This window comes from Alexandromys fortis, unplaced genomic scaffold (assembly GCF_014885135.2).
Source record: "Alexandromys fortis isolate MF-2015 unplaced genomic scaffold, M_Fortis_MF-2015_v1.1 scaffold_28, whole genome shotgun sequence".
NCBI lineage: Eukaryota > Metazoa > Chordata > Mammalia > Rodentia > Cricetidae > Alexandromys > Alexandromys fortis.
This window is the reverse complement of record NW_026067901.1, coordinates 7,692,739-7,712,583: the sequence shown is the minus strand read 5'-3', so window position 1 is coordinate 7,712,583 and position 19,845 is coordinate 7,692,739. Positions and strand designations below refer to the sequence as shown.

General features: G+C 43.2%; 1 protein-coding gene across 1 annotated transcript in view; it reads right to left on the bottom strand.

The window, feature by feature from the left end:
• Window positions 1–18,703, bottom strand: part of Cpne8 (copine 8) — a 190,175-nt gene extending 171,472 nt beyond the window's left edge. Inside the window, 1 exon segment of the mRNA XM_050127964.1 lies at window positions 18,163–18,703. Coding sequence (XP_049983921.1) covers window positions 18,163–18,299 — 137 coding nt within the window. The 5' untranslated portion in view covers window positions 18,300–18,703.
• Between the last annotated feature and the right edge of the window lie 1,142 nt (window positions 18,704–19,845).

Below are 19,845 nucleotides of genomic sequence, written 5' to 3'. Positions count from 1 at the left end.
GAGAGAGAGAGAGAGAGAGAGAGAGAGAGAGAGAGAGAGAATCCTTGAAACAAGAATGCCCATTTTATTGTGTTCCAGGGCAGCTTATATAGGCCTCTCCTTGACTAATGGCCATGCCCTAGGTCTCAGGATTTTTCAGCTGCAAGCCCACCAGAAACCACTCCCCTGCCATCAGGAATTCATGAGGGTCTCAAGCCCAGAGCAGCTGCAAGCACAAGAAGTTGTTTACTCTCACAGGCAAGGGGTTGCAGAAAATTCAGGGTCTGAGGGTCTGCAGTCCCCAACAGTCACCAAGATGCCTCCAGGAGGAACCCATTGCCCACACAAATCCAGTGTTTGTCCTAGTGCTCATCACCCACCACCCTGTGTCTTCACATAGCTGGCCAGCTAGCTCAGTGTTTCTCAACCTGGGGGTCACTACTCCTTCAGGGACTGAAAGATTCTTTCACAAGGGTCACATATCCTGCATATCAGGTATTTACATTATGAATCATAACAGTTACATTACAGTTATAAAGCAGCAATGAGAATAATTTTATGATTGGGGTCGCTACAATGTGAAGAACTGTACAGAAGGGTTACAGCATTAGGAAGGTTGAAAACCAGGGCTCTGGTTCCAAACCATGCCGATCTCATGCTCTAGGTTCACACTGTCCCACAGCACTCTGTTTTTCTGGAACTTTCTCTCCTACCTGCTGCTGTTCTCAACGCTGCCCACTCCCTCCTATGTGGCCAGCACAAAACAGGAACCCAAAGCACAAATTCCACTCCTACTCTGTTACCAAGCCTGGCGCTGTGCTTACCGCTTACATAAGCCATTTCCTTAACCCTCAACAAGATCCTAACAAGTAGCAATTATTAGCAAGACTCATTCTCCAGATGAAATTATAAAATTCAGAGATGTTCTTCTATAAAGCATCCAGAGTCACAAAAATAAAAGATACACATAAAAAATACACATTGGGGTAAATTTTTATAACTGATTTCTAATTTTTATTTTCATACTTATTATCAATATGTTACATTGACAATCTGTGTCAATGAAAACAAAATGAAATGAGCTGTAAACAAAGTATTTATTGAGCATAACTTAAAAATTCGAGGAATAAAGGTATAAAATCACAATGAATACTAGGAAGAGAAAAATTAAATTGTTCTGCAGAAGATTTAATTTGGCATATAAGAAGCAAGCAAGTTTATAAAGTCATAAAACTTTTTAAATCAACAAAATAATTTAATAAAATTATAATTATGATAAATGCGTAAAGGTTAATACATTTTCTAGGTTTCTACTGTTTATTATTTTATAAAATTCAGGATCTGATAATTACATGCTGCTTTTATGCTGAGGTACACGAGGGCTGGGCAGCCTTTTGACTATATAACTCACTGCCAGTGAGACAACATTCTTTAGCAAGCAGGATCCCGGGCAGTCATATAGCTTGCCCGATGGTTTAATCCATGTACAGCTTTCTGTCATTTCCAAGCACTGCAAACAACACTGTCAGGCAGCTATGACAGTACATAGTCTATTAGCATGATTTATTCGAGTATCAGCGCAGAGAATTCAGTAAGCAGCTATATTCATGACTTACAGCATCTCTCTACCTAGAGCAACACCTTACAAGTCATGACCATGTGACTCACTACAGTGTATGACTAATAGCCCTTCCCCAGGAGCAGATATAACAATGTCTACCCCTCCTTCTGAAGTCCCAAGTACAATGCCAGCTGTGGTTTCACCAAAGCTCACCTGGGGACCCAATGAGCTTACTAGTTTTACGTATAGACCAATGGGTGGGGGATAACAGGCAACCATGTGGGTGATATAGCAGTCTTCAAATTCTGATAAACTATTGATCTCCCTCTGCCAAAGCACTGACTACTATTATCATAGTCACAAGCTCAAAACTTAAAAGATTTCCTTTGGATGTCTTCTAAGTATGGACATAAAGATGCTTCTCATTATGCTGGAGACATCTCTGTCGAGCACACACACATACACGCACGCACACACACACACATGCACTCACGGATGCACTACGTGCATGCACACATGCACACACATTTTCAGCACTCTGGATTCTCACGCTTTTACTGTGACTCAAAAACATAAGCCTACTGCTTTTCCCACAACATGAATCTCAAACACAAATTACAAGCAATCGTAATGCTAACATCCCTAAACTTTCATCTCTTTTTATAAAAAAAATTCATAGGCGCTTCAGGAAGGCATAACTTGGATCCACCCATGACAGGTCAAATGGACTCCTGAGAAGTACTCCTGTCAATCAACAGCATGTTGTTCCCACCTACTGCCTATTTCTAAGTGGGAAGCTCCAAAAGTAAGATTTTCCTTTAAGTTCCTAAACTTTAGCTTCTGTCCTTGGTCTAGATCTGTCCCAACAGATTTCTAGCCAGCTTGATGAATACCATTCATGAATCAGCTGCAAACAAACTGTTCCATAACCAAAGAACCCTAAATGTGTTGAAAGCCAGTGAAAATCAGTCAGCCATTGCTACTGGGTCTCTCCAGCTGGGTCAACCAACCAACCAGATGCTTCTGATGAACACCCTACACCCCAATGCTTAAATTCCCTCCTGGACTTTGAACACTTTTCCAGCATTCCTGGGCCCTAAAAATGACATCTGAGAAGCAATTATCGAGGAGAATACATCACCCCTTATCCTAAGCAAACTAGTTTCCCTCTGCAAGAACTATTATATGGCTTTAAAAATATAAACAGGTACCCAGCACAGAGTCAAAGATTTGACTCAGGATACAACTCAAGAGGTGGGGGGAATGATGGTTAGCAATACATTTGAAGCTTAAACTTACTATGCTTGTAATACCAAAAAATTGTCTCTGACACATAAGGCCCTAACTTGAACAGGCTGTACCCTAGAAGCGCATTTCCTATTCTTGCTAGATAGTAACTAGATAGATAGACTTGCTAGATAGACAGGCTAACTGTCATTTCTGACTTTGTAATCAAGATGACTAGGACAACTGTAGGACATACATGTTCGAATAAAAACCCTGCCTACACATAGACAAAATACATGTAATCATATGGTTTTTGCCTTTATAGGCCTTGGACTGATATGGCTAAGTCCTGCATCTTGGAAGTACTCTCAGATGCAGTCTTGGCCCCACATTGGACACCAGGATCTAATTTGAAACCTCCTTTTATTAAAATTTATTTATGATCATGATGACTCTCTGAGGGAGCCCAGACACATAACAACTGGAAGGTCTACATCTAGCAAGAGTGATGACTTCCGTAAGACTCATAGAAGGAGACCTCTCCCTCCCCCAGTATCTTCCCACCTACAACCTCCAGTTCTTCCCAGATTCCCCAAGGTCATAATCAGTTAAGGCAGTATACAAGTGTTTGGGGGAAGGATGACTCAGAGGAGGGTCCCATGATTTCCCTGTCCTATCATTCCAAAAGCAAAGATCAAGAGTTAACGAACCTAGCTGTGATGATCTTTGGCAAGTAGGTCCAGCTGGACTCCAGAAGAGGATGGCCTCTGACAAGCCTATAGTCCTATATAAGAGTCTGTCTGTCCTTTTCCCTTTGGAAGTACAGTTAGGTGCCACATAATACATCCCATCCCCTATGGGATATGTTTGCAACAATTGTCCTATGACATTTTCACGGAGCTGAAAAATCTATCTTGTAGTGACACCACTGTCCTCCTAACATGGAAAGGACACAAGTTACCCAACTCTTTGTGGTGATGTGATGGTGCAGTCAGTTGTACAAAGGTGTCTAATATTTGAAAATAAAGAATTCTGTTACTGGTTTGGATACCCACTAAACCTCTTGCCCTAAATTGTAGAGCCTACTTGTATTAAAACAGTGTGCTGCAATCAAGGTGTCAGCAGACCCACAAATGCCATGTCTGTGGCCTCTCTAAACTGCAACGCTTTCTCTTGAACTTGAATTAATTTTATACCGTCTTGTTCATCATCACCCTTGGAGAAATAGGCTACATCATACACATACATACAACATATAGTCCAGGCTAGTCCATCTAAGCTAATGTGAGTAAATTCTATATGTGATGCTTGAACAACGGTGAATTTTCCTGAGGATGTATTCTCAGAACATCTCCATGCTTCCCATTAATTATCTACATGTACTCTTTTTGGCCACCACTGTATTCAGATATAATTCATGGAGCATGTGGGCATCTGGTTATACATCACAAGCCCTGTCACCACACTCAAAGTAGTATAGAATAATCAAATTTAAAATATACATAGGAACATAGTTATGTTAATAAGAAAAATATATATGCTTATAAAAACAGAAAGAATGATCTACATGAATGAAATATATAATAGTATCCCAAAGAAAACATAGGCTAAAGGACTTTTTTAGAACACCATCTCACTATGCAGCCCTGGAACTCACTCTGTAGACCACACTAACCTCAAACTCATAGAGATGTGCCTGCTTCAAAGCTAAAAAAAAAAAAAAATCAAGGATTTTATAAAAAAATACCATTTTATAAAAGAAGAAATATCAAACATCTCCATGTGTATATTAAAGTTCATCACGAGGAATGCTCATTGAGATTCATATGAGGTGTACACTGTTTTTCCTGTAAAATGGGCAAATATTAGCTACTCTTGAATAAATATCATACTAAAGGCTTATTTTGTTGTCAGAGAAAACAAAGAATGCCATGATGAAACAAATAGGGGTGCTTATGGATTCCAGACTCAGGCACTCAGCTGAGCATGGCTGAAGCAAGGGCAGAAATGACATCACAACCAGTGGTGGTAGCTTGTGCCTGCAAGGCCAGCACCAGGTAGGCTGCAAAAGTAAGTGCTCTAGAGGTGAAGGCTGCCTCCCCCACACAAAGACCAGCAGTGCTGCCTGGATCTCAGTTGCCAGCTCCAGTCTTAAGCTACATCTCCTCTTTGGCTGTGTTTGCACATGGTAGGAAGCAGCTGCCTGGAGTCCTTCATCACCCTGAGACTATCTGTCACCCTTTCCACCCTCTTAATTTCCATCACCAAATTTCATGGGTTCGCTCTTAGTTGGTAGGACGCCTACCTCTGAATGGGTGGGAAAGCCCTACGCTAAGCTAAAGCATTGCTATCAAGGGGGAAGGTTACATTTATTCTTCCTTTCAGTCTGTACTTATTGAACATTTGTTAAATATCAACCAGTGTCTGAGCACCGTGTAAAAGTGGGATACAAAAATAGAGAAGCCCTTATTTCAAGGAGTTTATTTTACAGAGAAAGGGAGAGATGCAGTCTCCAAAGATGGAGGAATTACTCTCAGGAAGCGTTAAGAACAGAGGACAGGGCTACAGAGGACACATAGCTCAACAGTAGAGTTCACGGTATTTAAGTCCCTGAGCTCTGTCCTCAGCACCACAGGAAGGAAGGCAGGAGGTGTAGAAGAGAAACAGGGGAAGAAGGAAGGAGGGGAGAGTGACAATATTCAAATAGAGTATGGGAAAGTGCCTTCAGAGGTGGTTCAGAGCAAGGCTTTCTGAGAAGAAGCCTTTTGCACTGTGAACTGAGGAAAAGGAGGCCAATACGGAGAAGCCTGGCTATCCAGTGTTGTGGGCAGAGATCAGGAGAGCACAAACAAGCACAAAGGCCCTGAGCCACAGCAGAAAGTGAGAGTTACAGCAAATACAGTGGTGAGGGAGAGCGCTTACTCTTTTGGCCATGGTACCACAATTTCACGGTGAAATCTTGTTAGCGTTATGGAAAAAAATAATGTCCTGGAGAGAGGGGCTTGTGTATTTTAAGGGAAAAATGCTATCTAGTGAGATGAAACTGATGCTGTTACAAAACAAGATGGAGATGGACCCGGGTGTGTTTCCCAGAGTCGAAATGAGATGCCATATCTAAAAAAAGGGCAGATGTTAGTCTTCACTGCCTTTACAATGTGAGCCACTGCCCTACCAAAGCTGGACTGACATGAATATGAGTTATGTGTCATCAAAGGAGTCTTCAAAGCCTTTCATTGGCATTGCATCACAGTTTAAAAAATGTGCATTCCTTTGGATATCCCAACCTATACCTAAACTGGAAATACAGTCTAGAATGCAAAACAGAGAAATGTTTAAAAAATATGCCTACATTGCCATTCTTCTCAATTATATAACTATATATTATGTACAATGCCTATTCCAACATAATCATAACTGTTTCTTGTAATTGAGAACACTTGGTGGAAACTAAATAATCATCAAGCGACTGATTAAAGAGATATGATCCTAATCAAATTAATGAACGATTTAAGTGGAATTTTAGCATCAAAGAAACAGCCTAGTACTCTCATGATGTCATAGACTTGGGAAGCACCAACCAGCGTGGGCATTTCCTGGCTGTTCATCCTAAATCCTCTGTGCTTCACCCATCCTCTGATAGAAAACAAGAGCGATGTGTTAGAAAACACAGGGTGATGCGCGAATGCTCCACACAGGATATTCTGAGGAGTAAACATAAAGTATCTAGACCATCGCCCAGCATACACTAGAATAGAAAAGCACTGGGGAGAGGCAGCCACCATGATAAACAGTTCCCATGCTCAGCACACTGCCCTCCAAATTCCTGCGTGCCTGTGTGAAGTTATCAAAGGCCAAGAAGCTTCATGGAAACATGATAAGAAAGTTCATGGGTTCTCTGTGAGAAGTCATGATTGACTCCCAGCTACACTATGAGAGAAACCTAAATGGAACATGCGCCACCCCCACCTCCAAAATTGGAGCTCATTCTGGAAACCCGGGCTCCAAGACAAGTTCCAACTGGACCCACACAACCGCAGCCTGGAACTGGGCAATGTGAGCACAGGGCTAAAACCTATGAACATATGGGGGGGGGATCTGACTAAAGAAGCTGCTGACTTGAAAATGACCCCCAAGGGGCACACGGAACCACAGGATCTGGCAAATGAAGAGCCACACACCACTGGACAATGGCTGGAGTCACTGTGGGAGCAGGCAACAAGACCATGGGTCAGGCTCCACACAACAGGGCAAGGTAATGTGCTCCCCAAGGTCAGCCTTTCTTGAAGTGGGGAAGTGAGTTTGCTTGCACCACAGGTGAGGAAACCCCAGGCAAAGGACCACAAACCTGCTAAGAGGAGTGGAATTAATACAACAGCTAAAGAGAACTTCATCTCATCTAAGTCATCAGAACATGGATTGGAATGAAAACACACTCTGTGTGTGTGTGTGTGTTCCATTCTTTTCAACACAATTTGGCTTGAGTTTTCTATGTATTTTTATAGTGGTTGTGTAGAACTTTTCTATAACATGGCCGATCTTTGACGTTTCACCGTCTTCATTTTGTGAGTCACCGTTCTCCTGCCTCGGTTGAATGGTAACACAAATGAGTTCTGTGCTGAGTAGCAGGTGCTTTCAAAACATTTTGTTGATATTACATCACACAGTTCAAGCAGCAACTATATGAGACAGACTTTCTCCCCCACTTATATACAAAAGCAGAAATCAGAACCCAGTTGAATACATGAGCTGTCATCAAAGCCATGCCTGTCCAGCTCTGAACTCTTTCTCTGCGTCTCACATGTTCCCCTTATTATGTTAGACCATGGATATCTCATATCATTGTTCTCAGTCTCTGTTTCTGCCCACTCTAAATACAGTCGCCGTGTTTGAACTTGCCAACAGTTGAATGGCAATGAGCTGCTGTGTAGTTTACGTAATTTGTTAAATTAATTAGTCGTCTGTGAGGTTACTGTTCCCCTCGGAGTCAATGCACGAAGCATGTCTGTTCCAGGAGACAAATTCTGATGACGGCGGCTGGTCCACAAACCAGCACACACAAGAAAACTGAAGGCAAACACTACTTGCCCAAGCATCACTTCAGCAGAGGCTGCCTCCCAGGCACTCCAAGTACATGACCATACTTCCCAACTTTTAATTTCTTTGTCCATTAGCTGTTGGGAAATCTGCTGCAATTTCAACCACTGCAAGCTCAATATCTTCACAATGCAAAATAGAACCTGTGCAGGAGGGTCATTTGCTTAGATTTTTAAGTTTCCTCAGTTACCGTACATCCTTTACCAATAAAAAACAAAGTTATTCTCGGAAAGAAAAAAAAAAAAACACAAGCCTATAACAGCAATGCCTCATTAGCAGGTTATTGTTTTCCCTTCATCTTTTTTAGTTTAGTTTTTGAGATTATAACATAATCACATGATTTCCCCCTTCCCCTTCTTCCCTCAAAGCCTCCTTGCTCTCTTTCAGTTCCCCATAGGCTTTAAACTATTTTCAGAAATCTGTTTAAATCAATGAATAATTCAAATTGTACTTCACGGCAATTTGAGCTTTGCAGACTCTCCAAGAGAGTTTAAACAGAAGATGTAATCAAAGTCTGAGTGTTAGCACATGGGACCAGGCAACACAGAAACTACAGATGACTGCCTAAGGTGACGTCATCGAGGGTGACCAGAGTGAAAATGCACCTCTGAATCACAAGGACTCACAGGTAAACTCAGCCCCAGCACCTACAAACCCATCGTGAAATTAGTTCTACAAACCCTAAAATGTAAATGGATAACCTCATCAAAGGCCTTCACCCAGCCCCATCTCCTTCATCGTGCCTTTTTATAACTGACTTTTAAAAAACTCAGCTGAGACTGTATTTGTTCCTGCCCCCTGTCTTCCACTCACAGGTCCCGATAATATGAAATGCACTCCTTTCCTCAACAACCTTGTGTAGGCAATCATTAAGCACTTTCTATGCAAGATATTAGACTATCAAATGGGCGTGGTACGGTGGTGGATAAGATTCAGTTGGTGTTCAATGAGAACTTATAATTTCATGGTTATCTGATAGTCTTTCAACTGTTTCTTCCAAAAAGCGCTAAGTCCACTGGAAGCCCAAGAAAGGATGTAGTGTAAGAGACTACATATAAAGGCCCGTGTTCTTGCCTCTAGCTTGTTTGTATTTGATTAAGGGGAGAGATCTGTAAGCAGTCCAGTGAAGTGTGGAACACGTACAACAAACACACTCTAAATTGGAGAACTAAAGGTTCAATCAAATCTATTAGAAATTCTTCACCGTGACAGAAATGTGTCAACTGTCAACACACTCCAACAGGAGGGATGCGAAGAGGGGCTTCTCCCAGTTTGCTCCTGATTGAGCTCATCTGAAGTGGTTTGGAACTAGGGAGGCTTTGGGTAAGAGCAGTGCGGAGGAAGGAAATGGGAGACACAAAGATAAAGAGATGAAGTTCAACAGTTAGGGCAAGACCCCAACATTTGAGACATGAAAGCGGCAGGAGAACCAGGATTTCAAGGCCGTGGTAGGCTACATAGTGAATGAACGAACAACCAATGCTACATGAAAAAAAAAAAAAAAACCCAAACTAATACTCAAAATATTTAAATATTCTTACCGCACTGGCAATTGAGGAGTTGTATACAAAAGTTAAATCGCCTTAAGTATCTACCTTTTTCTACCCTATACCTAGAAGGAGATTCCACACAGCTCAGATGAGTCAATGATGGGTAGACAATATTTTGATGAGGAGTGCTTAGTTAAGCTTATCTCTTGCTCTGTATTTGAACCTGAACCTCTGAACCTCATGAAGACCCCAAAGATAGATCTAGGGTGTGAGTGGGGAGGTCACTGGAATCTTTATGTGTTCCCTCACCAATGCAGACACACTTAACATATCATTTTTCTCTGCTTTGCAGGACTACTTGTCTCTTTAAACTTGCATGTTGTGGGGGCAGCTGAGCCTGGCTTGTTAGGATTGTCAGAGCCAGTTGCGTGGCCTAAAAACTCTAGTCACACTTGCGTCCTGGTCAGACGGGCCTGGAGCTAATTGGTATCATAGTCAGCTATGGAAGTAAAGCAGCAAAAGGTGGGGGCTTACTTCTCAAATGACAGAAATTTTACTAATGTACTGAGGATAGTCCCCTGGGAAGACGTAAACTAGCATCTTCTACTGGGCACATTACACAGTCTGAAAAATCTCTGAGGAAATGCGCTGACAATTCTATTGAAAACAGCAGGTTTAGACCATTTTCCCCAAGTGAGAAATAAATGATACAAGCATACAATAATTGCATGGTAAAATCACAGCTTTCCCTCTGCGCTGGGAGCTGCTGGGCATGTCCTCATGCATGAAACCCATGTACCGCCTTCATTGAAAGAAAGCAATGCTAAGTTTTGGGATTTCCTAACTTTCTACCATTCATTAGAGCTGTGCCTTTGCAAAGACTTTATACAATTAAGCATGGCAGAATTGGGACTAAATATAATCAATGGAGCATTCAGTCACGTCTGTCAGAAGTACTTTAGATGTATCGTAGACAACTCAGCGTCCTAGCCAGACAAATGGAAGAAGTGTCATAGTCTATAGACAGTGATTTTGCAATAAGTCTGCTTGTTTTAACATAGATATCATATATAAGTATCGTAAATATCCTACATAGAGATCAGCTCTGCTCTTTTCTCATTTCTAGAACTGTTTCCTTCTTTCGCTCTACTCTTGAGGCTTTATCTTGCTGTGACTTTTGGCTTTTCAAAAATGTTTGTTCTCACTTTTGTGGCACAAAACTAAAACGGATTGAACAAGTACGTTGAGGCAGTAAGAAAGAGTGTTAACCAATTGCTCCCTCGAGAGATTGGCCATACTCCTTTTGAAACACCACGAGTCTCTCACTTCATGGGTTCAACAAGTAAATTAATAGAAATATTTTTATCCAATACAAAGTCCATCTTGAGTCAACTATTAAGACATGCTGATCTGTTTTCCTGCTTAGATACATTACACAGAATACCACACATTCAAGCTCATTGGGGTGTGTGTGTGTGTGGTGTGTGTGTGTGTGTGTGTGGTGTGTGTGTGTGTGTGTAAGCCAGAGGTCCACATCAGGAATATCCGTCACTCATTTCCCGCCTTGCGGTCTGAGATGGAGACTCCCACTGAACCTGAAGCTTGCTTAGTCAGCAGACTGCAGGCCAGGGGCCTTGAGGAACTCTCCTTCACCTTTCCCAATAGGCACTCCACTGTGCTTAACATCTTACCAAAGGAGCTGTCTGCCCAGCCACACTGCAAGTTACACTGATTGCCCATTTCTGTTCAACATTCATTCCTAATTAAAGAAACAAATTATCTGTCAGTATGCAGAAATAGTGTCCATTTCTAAAACTCACTGAGCTGTTATTAGAGACAATGTAACCAAAATTATATGTTTCTTGTCCCTTCACATAAAAAGTTTTGCAGAACGTTATAATAACTGGGTAAAAAATTATTCTTTCATTAAGTGAGAAACGTTTAGTTTCATGTTTTTATTATTTATATTAACACTTCAACCTGTCCCAAGCAGCAAATATCTACCGTAATGAAAATGTTTACACACAAAGAACAAAGTCACATTTTATAGTAATCAATGGTAAAACGCGTGCTTTTAAAACTGATTATATAGAAATACATATAAAAATCCAAATATTAAATCATAAAAAATAAAAGGAGGTAATGTGAGAACTCAAAGAAAGGTGCAATTAATTATCACCCTCTTTGAGCCTATCTAAATGTCATGGACAACTATATGTAATGATAGCCTTTACTGCCAGCCACGGGGCAAGAATTTTAGGCACTCAGAAAGCTGGAGTCTCTAAGTCCAAATGAGAGAGAAAGGAGATGGCTGAGTGGAATGAGGAAGTACCCTGGTCATCATTCAACAGACAACCTAGTCGTCCTGCAGGCTTGGCCACCCACATGTTGCCCTACCATACCCAGTGTTGAAAGCAGATGACTACTTCAACAAAAGGATACTACAGACCCTGGAGTCCCAGTGCATTGTAAGCTAATTTAAAAATAATACGCTAAAACTGCTTGTAACAAACTTATGAAAGACAGCGTGTCAAGGACGCCAAGGCAGAGCAGTAGCAGTGAGCCACACCAGATAGCATTGATTCACTTCATTTCCAAAGTCAACTGTTTTCCACAAAGCCTGCTGGTGCCCTCTGAATCCTCCCTGACACAGCCCAGGGAGCCAGCAGTCAGGAACGAGTGAGCAGAGTTAGCACACAAGATTGAATCTATTTGCCATCTCCCCTGGAAGCTCTATTTACCAGAAATATTACAAGCATATTCAGAAGTAAACTGCGGGAAAAGTACAGCTTTTTATTAATATAGAACATTGATCATTTCTGGGATGAACAAAACCAGCTAGATTCCCGTTGAGAGGAAAATCTAGATCAGCCACAGCAAAATTTCACATTGTTTGGGGAGAGGATTGAGTAAAATAAGGACTTGGAAATGGCAAGGGCTTGGTTCTAGAAATAACCTACCATAAGCTTCTCCTAAAATAGTCTCACACAGGAATAGTAAGAAAGCTTAACAGGTAAAAGCACTTGGCACACAAGCTATACATGCTGAGTTCAAATCCCAGAACCCATAGTGGAAAGAGAAACCCTACATTCACAAGGTGTCCTCGACTTCCACACATGTGCCATGGAATACTCATGCCCACCACACCCCAACAACAACAACAACAACAACAATAATAATAATTTAAAATCTCAGAAACTAAAATTAGGTCACACCATCTAGACAGCAATGTGTGTTATATCAGCAAAGTTATGTTGAGCAGGGACAAATAACAGCTTAAAAATATATATTAACACTGTACTTTTCCCAATTATTTCTTCTTCATTGAAAATAAATCCAGGTCTGGCCTGTTATTTCATGTCTATAATCCCAGCATTCAGAGCTGAGGCAGGAGGATCACAAGTTTCAGGCCAACCTCGACTAGTTCCTCACATGGGGAGATACAATCTAAAATAAAATTAGAAACAAACAAAAAAACCCTTCAAGATATATAGCTTCATCAAATAATACCATATCTCATTGTTTCCATATGTGTTAGATTAAATTATTAAAAATTATATATTGATATCATTATATTATACCAATATAACTGTCGACTTAAAACTCTTGTTTGTTTTATGAAACATAAATTGTGACTTAGCTACTTTGCAAATGGCAATCATGGGATTTTCTTCTGTTTTATTTGAGTACCTTACAAGGTCTTGTCAAAGGTCACAGATACAGTGTCAGAGAAGAATGAGGAGCTCAGGACTGGGGATGCCCTGCACGAGGAAACAATAAACCTCACATGCCCACAACAAAATGTTGTAAATGAAGCATAGAAATTGAACCTACTTAGCTCAAGACTAACCTTGACTTGAAAACCAATCATCGTCTGAGTAATGTACTTCAAACTCCTCTCAAAGATTTTAAATTTTCTAAATGAATTTTTTAATTTAAAAGACAAACTCACAAAGATTTAAATTGATTATGTCTCCATTTCCCAAAGGCTATAGAGTCTGTGGGTAGAAATTCTAGCATAAAAATCAGTTGCAATCAACCTGCTAGAATCTCTGCTTAGTCACAGTCATTTACTCATTAAGCCTACAGGTTTTAGGATACATAACCAGTATCATAACCATGTATGTAACCAGCATCATAACTGTGTACATAACCAGAATCATAATGATGTACATAAGTATCATAGCTGTATACATAACCAGCATCATTAACCATGTATGTAACCAACATCATAACTGTGTATATAACCAACATCATAACAATGTACATAACTATCATAGCTGTATACATAACCATCATCATAACCTTGTACATAACCAGCATCATAACCATGTATGTAACCAGCATCATAACTATGTATATAACCAGAATCATAACTATGTATATAACCAGAATCATAACGATATACATAAGTATCATAGCTGTAAACATAATCAGCGTCATAACCATGTACGTAAGCAGTACCATAGCTGTGTATGTAAGCTGCATCATAGCCATGTACGTAACCAGCACATGTGAACCTGTGGACATAGAGAGTCCAGCATCACAGTCCCAGAGATTGCATCTCAGTAGACCTGCTTTGGAGCCCAGGAATCTGGAACAGAAACCCTCTCCACTTCACAAATGCCAGATGACTTCATTTAGCATTGCACATTTACTGACCACTCAGAACCCACCATCATGAAAGAGTCCCAATGGTCCTTACATTGTACCCAAGAATTACAATAGACCTGCTTAATAGAGGTGTGTGCCAACTGTTTGAGGAGTGAAGAGAACTCCAGTTTAAGAAAGGGGCCAAGGAAGATGACATTTGACCTAAGTCTTGAAAGCAGATAAAAAGAAAAAAAAACTCTAATCAAGATGCGGGAGTGACCAAGGTAAGGGAGGCTGCAGACAGAGAGCAACATGGCACACCCACACTGCCTTGGACCAGGATGATAGCCCTGTGTGTTTTGGAACTGCATCTCTGGGTCAAACTTTGCTGCCATATTTATTTGCCAGGGGTCTGGATAGAGAGTAGGCACATGTTTCTCACACTGCATCCAGACAGTTCATGGGAGAAGCTGTGCCAGACAAGACAAGAAAGCATCTTTAGGTCTGACTTTTCAAATTCTTACCAGGACGTGCACACTCAAAACATTTCAGCTTCCTTCCTCGTTCCAGGAGTAATGGAATGGATCAGCACTTGAGAACTAGCATGGGAAGACCAGAAGCATCCCATGCTCTGACTGCTAACTACCCCCTCAGTCCGGGAAAATGACAAAAATCACCAAAATAGTGAAACGGAGGCTCCTGAGAAAGGGATTAACTACAGAAAATTATTTCTTTCCATGAACTTCAGCATCAGCTCCCAGTGACGTGTTTTCAGAATAAAACTGGAAGTTTAGCTAAAGTTGCACCATTTCAGCTACAGGGAAGCTCAGTTCATCGGGGAACTTAAGTTTTTAAAACTCTACAAGTGACTTTTCAGAAAGAAACATGAACGCACAAACAATAAGGTAATGAGCAAAAGAGAAGCCTGGAGATTGTGATTCTGCATTTAGGTGCCTATATCCAGAGTGTGGTTTTCCTCACTAACAAGGCAAGTTCACAGCCCCTGAAAATGAGGCTGACATCGCTCCCAGATTAGCCACGCCCATCTTCCCGTCACGTATGCTGAGTTCTCAACTCCACAATGTCCTGTCCTTGCACATGTAGAAGCCTTGTTGCTAGGCTTTATCCTAGGTAAGTATCTTGTATGATGTTTATCTGCCAGTCACGTTTTACGTTTCCAGAGTTGACAGCTTATCTGTCCTACCCACAAAGCACAGTTTAATTCCTGGATATATAAAAGACACTCAGATACTTGATCAGTAAAAGGAGATATATTTAGCTCCGGGCTTCAATTGTTATCTTGCCCTCCTTCCCAAAGTGACAAAGAATCTTTTGATTATGGGGAGAAGGAGGAGAAGAAGGTTATCAAAAAGAGGTTCCATTGTAAGCTGCTTTTGAAGCAGTAGCCTTCTGAGCTCCCTCAGACAATGTGGCATGGGAAGTCCTTGCCCTGCTCATCCACAGCAAGGCTGAGGGGCCCTCAATTGTACCTTTTTGCTAAGCAGCCAGGGAAAGCTGTGCTCTGGGAACAGTTAGCTCTGTTTTCATTACCTGGCTTACTAAAGTTCAAACAGAGAGTAGATATAGAACCCTGTTAACAGAACTCCAAGTGCCATTCTCGGCATGTGCTACCTAGTCTGGTGTCAACTTGACACAGCTAGCGTTATCTAAAAGGAGGGAGCCTCAGTTGAGAAAATGCCTCCCCAAGAACCGACTGTAGGCAAGCTATAGGACATTTTCTTAATTACTGAATCATGGGGAGGGCCCAGGCCATTAGAGATGGCGCCATCCCTAGGCTGGTGGTCCTCCGTTCTGTAAGAAGGCAGGCTGAGCAAGCCATAGGGAGCAAGACAGTAAGCAGCACCTCTCCATGGCCTCTGTGTCAGCTCCTGCCTCCAGGTTCCAAATAAACACTTTCCACCCCAAGTTGTTTTGGTCATGGTGTTTTTATCATAGCTAAGACACTGTATCACAATAATAGCTCACAGTTTTTATTTCATAACTAAGAATGCCATGTCTTGGATAAGTACATTCCCCATATCCTTCCATAAAACCCTTATAATGCTCTAAAGAAAATGTCACAAATAGCTTCACTATCAGATATGAACAAGCTTAGACAAACTAAATAAGAACCAGTTCTTAGGTAATAAAATGAAGTTCCAAGGCCAGAATTTGCACCCAGGACTCTGATGTTGAAGCTCAAACCATACCATCCCCCACGGTGGCATGACAAGGCTCTGAACACCACACAAGTGATATTAACTTGCCTTAAACCCCTACCTTACCAAGTACACTTGCCCCAAAGTGGTTTCTATGTTGAATTTAGCAAGAAATAAGCAATCAACTGGTTCTAGACAACTCAAATAACAGAGCAGGCCTGAACCTAGCAGAAATATTTGGCATTAAGTACTTGATTCTCCTTCAGAATATTTGTTTCTTATTCAAAACTTTTTTTTTTAAATGCTAAAGCATAATCCCTCGGAGAAGGTTTCAGGGACCTGGAGCAGAGCTGAAAGAAACTGGTGTGAGCCAATGCACTTCAGGACCCCTAGCCACCAGTACTATTCCACACGACCCTGAGGAATCACAATCGGCTTGCAATGTTCTTGTCTGTTTAGAGCCCTCCCAAGCCTGCAGGAGGCTGAACAGATGATGGATATGAAAATGCTGATATGGGAGAACTCCTGACCACCCACCGCGTTCCTGTGTTAGGGAGCAGTAACCTCCTTCTAAATCCCAAAGCCAGCTTCAGAGAAGAACCAATGCTCCTAGGAATTGCAAGCTCCTAGGAATTGCAGCTGTTAACTGGAAGGAGCCAGTGGGGCACTAAGTACTTACCTTATAAGACTTATTATAAGACTGTAATAAGCCAAGGGTATGTGTCAGCTGTCCCAAACACCATTATCACTTTCATAGCCGGAGGTCAGTCAGCTTCAAGACTAATCAGCTCTTCATTTGTAGTCCTCAGAGCTATCCCTTACCCAAAGAATGTGGCTACAAGGGTGGGGTGGAGTGTGTGCTGAAATGTGAATTTCCAAGATATTTTAGCTTTGGAACAGTGGTTCTCAACCTGTGGGTCATTTGCTACCCCTTTGGGAGGTCGACCAAGCCTTTCACAGGGGTCACCTAAGGCCATCTTAAAACACAGATATTTAGACTATGATTTATAACAGTAGCAAAATTGCAATTACAAAGTAGCAACAAAAATAATCTTCTGTCTGGGGGGTCATCACAACATGATAGACTGTATTAAAGGGTCACAGGGTTATGAAGGTTGAGAACCACCGTTTATTAGACTTAAAATTTAAGACAAGCTTTCCTACAGAAAGACTGAGAACATTTGAATGCATTTGCAAGCACGGGGTATATGTGGAGTTTTCCTCCGAGAAAGGCCCTTAAACGAGGAATGGGCACCTGGGTGTATGCAATCACTCTAGAATTCTTAATATAGCCGACCACCTAATTCTCCAAAACTGGGGCAGCACAGCTACTCTGCTTGACTTAGGGAGGATCTGTCCCATTGAGCATCAGGAAAGGAGCTCTGAAACCGGCAGTCCTTGAGTTGAAAGTTGCTGCAAGCATTTATGTTTATCTAGTGGCCGGCAGAAAATCAGTCGTGACTTCTCAATTCTTAGGTAAGCCCCTGCCAGGAAGAACGAACCTGGCAGGGACACAGGCTTCAGGCAAAGGTCCTGAAGGGTGTAGGGTGAGGAAGTTGGATGGTTCCAGGAAGTGGGTGGAGAGGAGGAAGCTGAGGAAGGGAATTGATCCCACCGGGGGGCGGGAGTCCCAGGCCAGTGTACGTAGCTGTCACGCGCGCTTTTGGCAGTACTGACCCTTCGGTTCCCGTCATCACTGAACACCTGGCCCTGATTTCATTTTTTTTTTTTTTTGTAATTTTTTTTTCTTAAAGGTTGTAAAGTGGGAAGCGGCTGGGGTTCTGAAGCTGAGTCACAGCTTCTGCCAACTTTCACTGCATCTCCCAGAAAGAAAACAAACAAACAAAAAAGACTCAGTCCCAAAGGCCACCACTCTAGTCCCCAAATCTGTGTCACTTGACCTGGGCAGGGGGGAGCGAGGGGTTAGCGGCAGTCTCACAACTGGAGTGTCCCCACTCATCAAGCAACTTCTCACGGCGCTAAGCCTCGTGGTACAGGGAGCACTAGCCAAGTGCCACCAAGCCCCAATGAAAGGAAGAGAAACGAGCCGCGTCCTCACCTGCAGGACACCGACACCTCCACGCGTGTGGCAGGGATGGCGGCACTCAGCTGGTTCAAGTCCCCGATGCCCGCGGCGCTGGTGTAGCGGCTGTCCATCTCGAGCGGAGGCGCGGAGCACTTGTCCCGAGCCCACATCCAAGCTGCGGCGGGCTGAGCGCTGCTCGGAGCCGAGCTCCCCACCGACGGGAAGGGGTGAGGGTGGAGGCAGAGGAAGGAGGCGGAGGCGGTGCGGGAAGGGGAGGGAGGAGGCGGACCTGGTGGCGAATCCGGGGACCGAGCCAGTCCTGGCAAAGCCGCTACGGTCTCGCAAGTGGCGCTCCAGGCAGCTGCAGCCCCAGGGCAGCCACGGGGAGGGGCTGGGTCTGCCGCCCCTCCGGATCAGGATCTGGTCGTGGAGCGCAGAGACTGTGGATGACCCTGAGGGGTACCGTCTAGCAGGAGAGTCCCGGAGCCGGCGGTGTAGACTCCGCACCCTCGTACCCTCCGGGGCCGTGGCTGATTCCACTCTTGCCAGTCACTCCGTTCCCTCTAGGGAGGAAGTCAGAGTTGTGGGCTAGAAACCACCCCAGGGAACAGCCTCCTGTGACCTAGGCACATGCGCCACCCCACCCCCACCCCCACTGATGGGTTCCCTACTTCGGGCTACTGGACTGATGGGGTCCTGGGAAGAAGGATGGCTTCCAGCCTTTGACAGCGAGTACAGAGGGACGCGCCAATATATGGGGCAAACTGGGGCGGAGTGGACACTGTTGGGACAAGCGCTGCGGTTTAAGGGAGGAGGCTTTACTGCATCCTCCGTCCCCTGAAACTTGAGGGTTGGGTCCCTATAAGCGAGGGTCCCCTTAAGGGATTTCAGAGCCTTGCTATGTCCTTCCCTTTTCAAACCGATGGGATTTCTGCTCTGAAGCCCGGGGTTGGAGGTGGGGTGGGAGATCTTAACCTTGTAATCTATCTCCTTCTCCCTTGGTCTGGTCCTCAAGACCTGCAAGCTGTGCAGTGTAAACCAGGTGCGCAGCTCAGGCAGCAGGGCGTTTGGCAAGTAGATTCTAGGCGGCAGGACTGGGGATGGGCAGGACGCGGAAACCGCAGCTGCTTGCCTGGCAACCCCACTTTGCTGCACACACCTGACCCCAGGCGGCACTGCGGGTTCTCTGGTGGTGGCCACCAGGAGGCGACGGGGAGCAGAACGCCTAGCCTGGGGAAAGAGGTGGCTGGTGCTAGCGGGCATTACCAGCCTTCCCGGCTCACCTGGAGAAGCAGGGGCTTAAATCAGGCCTCCCCTGTGGCGTGATAACCCACTTGCAGCCACGTGCCTAAAGAATTCCTGTTGTTGCAAGAGGCTTACCGCTCCTCCCTGCCACACTTTAGTCTTGTTTTCTTTCCCCTCATCACCCCCTTAAACCCAGAAGTTTTGGTTTTCTCTCTCCGTTTCCCCTGTAACAAATTAAAGTGCACTTTATGACTAAAACGTTCCCTCAAATTCTTTTATTGCTGCCCGAAATTGATTTGGTGAAGGCGGGCTAGATGTTTTTTAAACTGACCAGAATTTTATTCTGTAGGTGCCTGCTGAAGAAATAAAAGAGTAAGAACTTTAGTACTCAACCCTCTTCCTAATTTGCCACCTTGCCGGGTGCATATGTGTGTATATTTTAATGCATTTATTTATATGTACAATAACAAG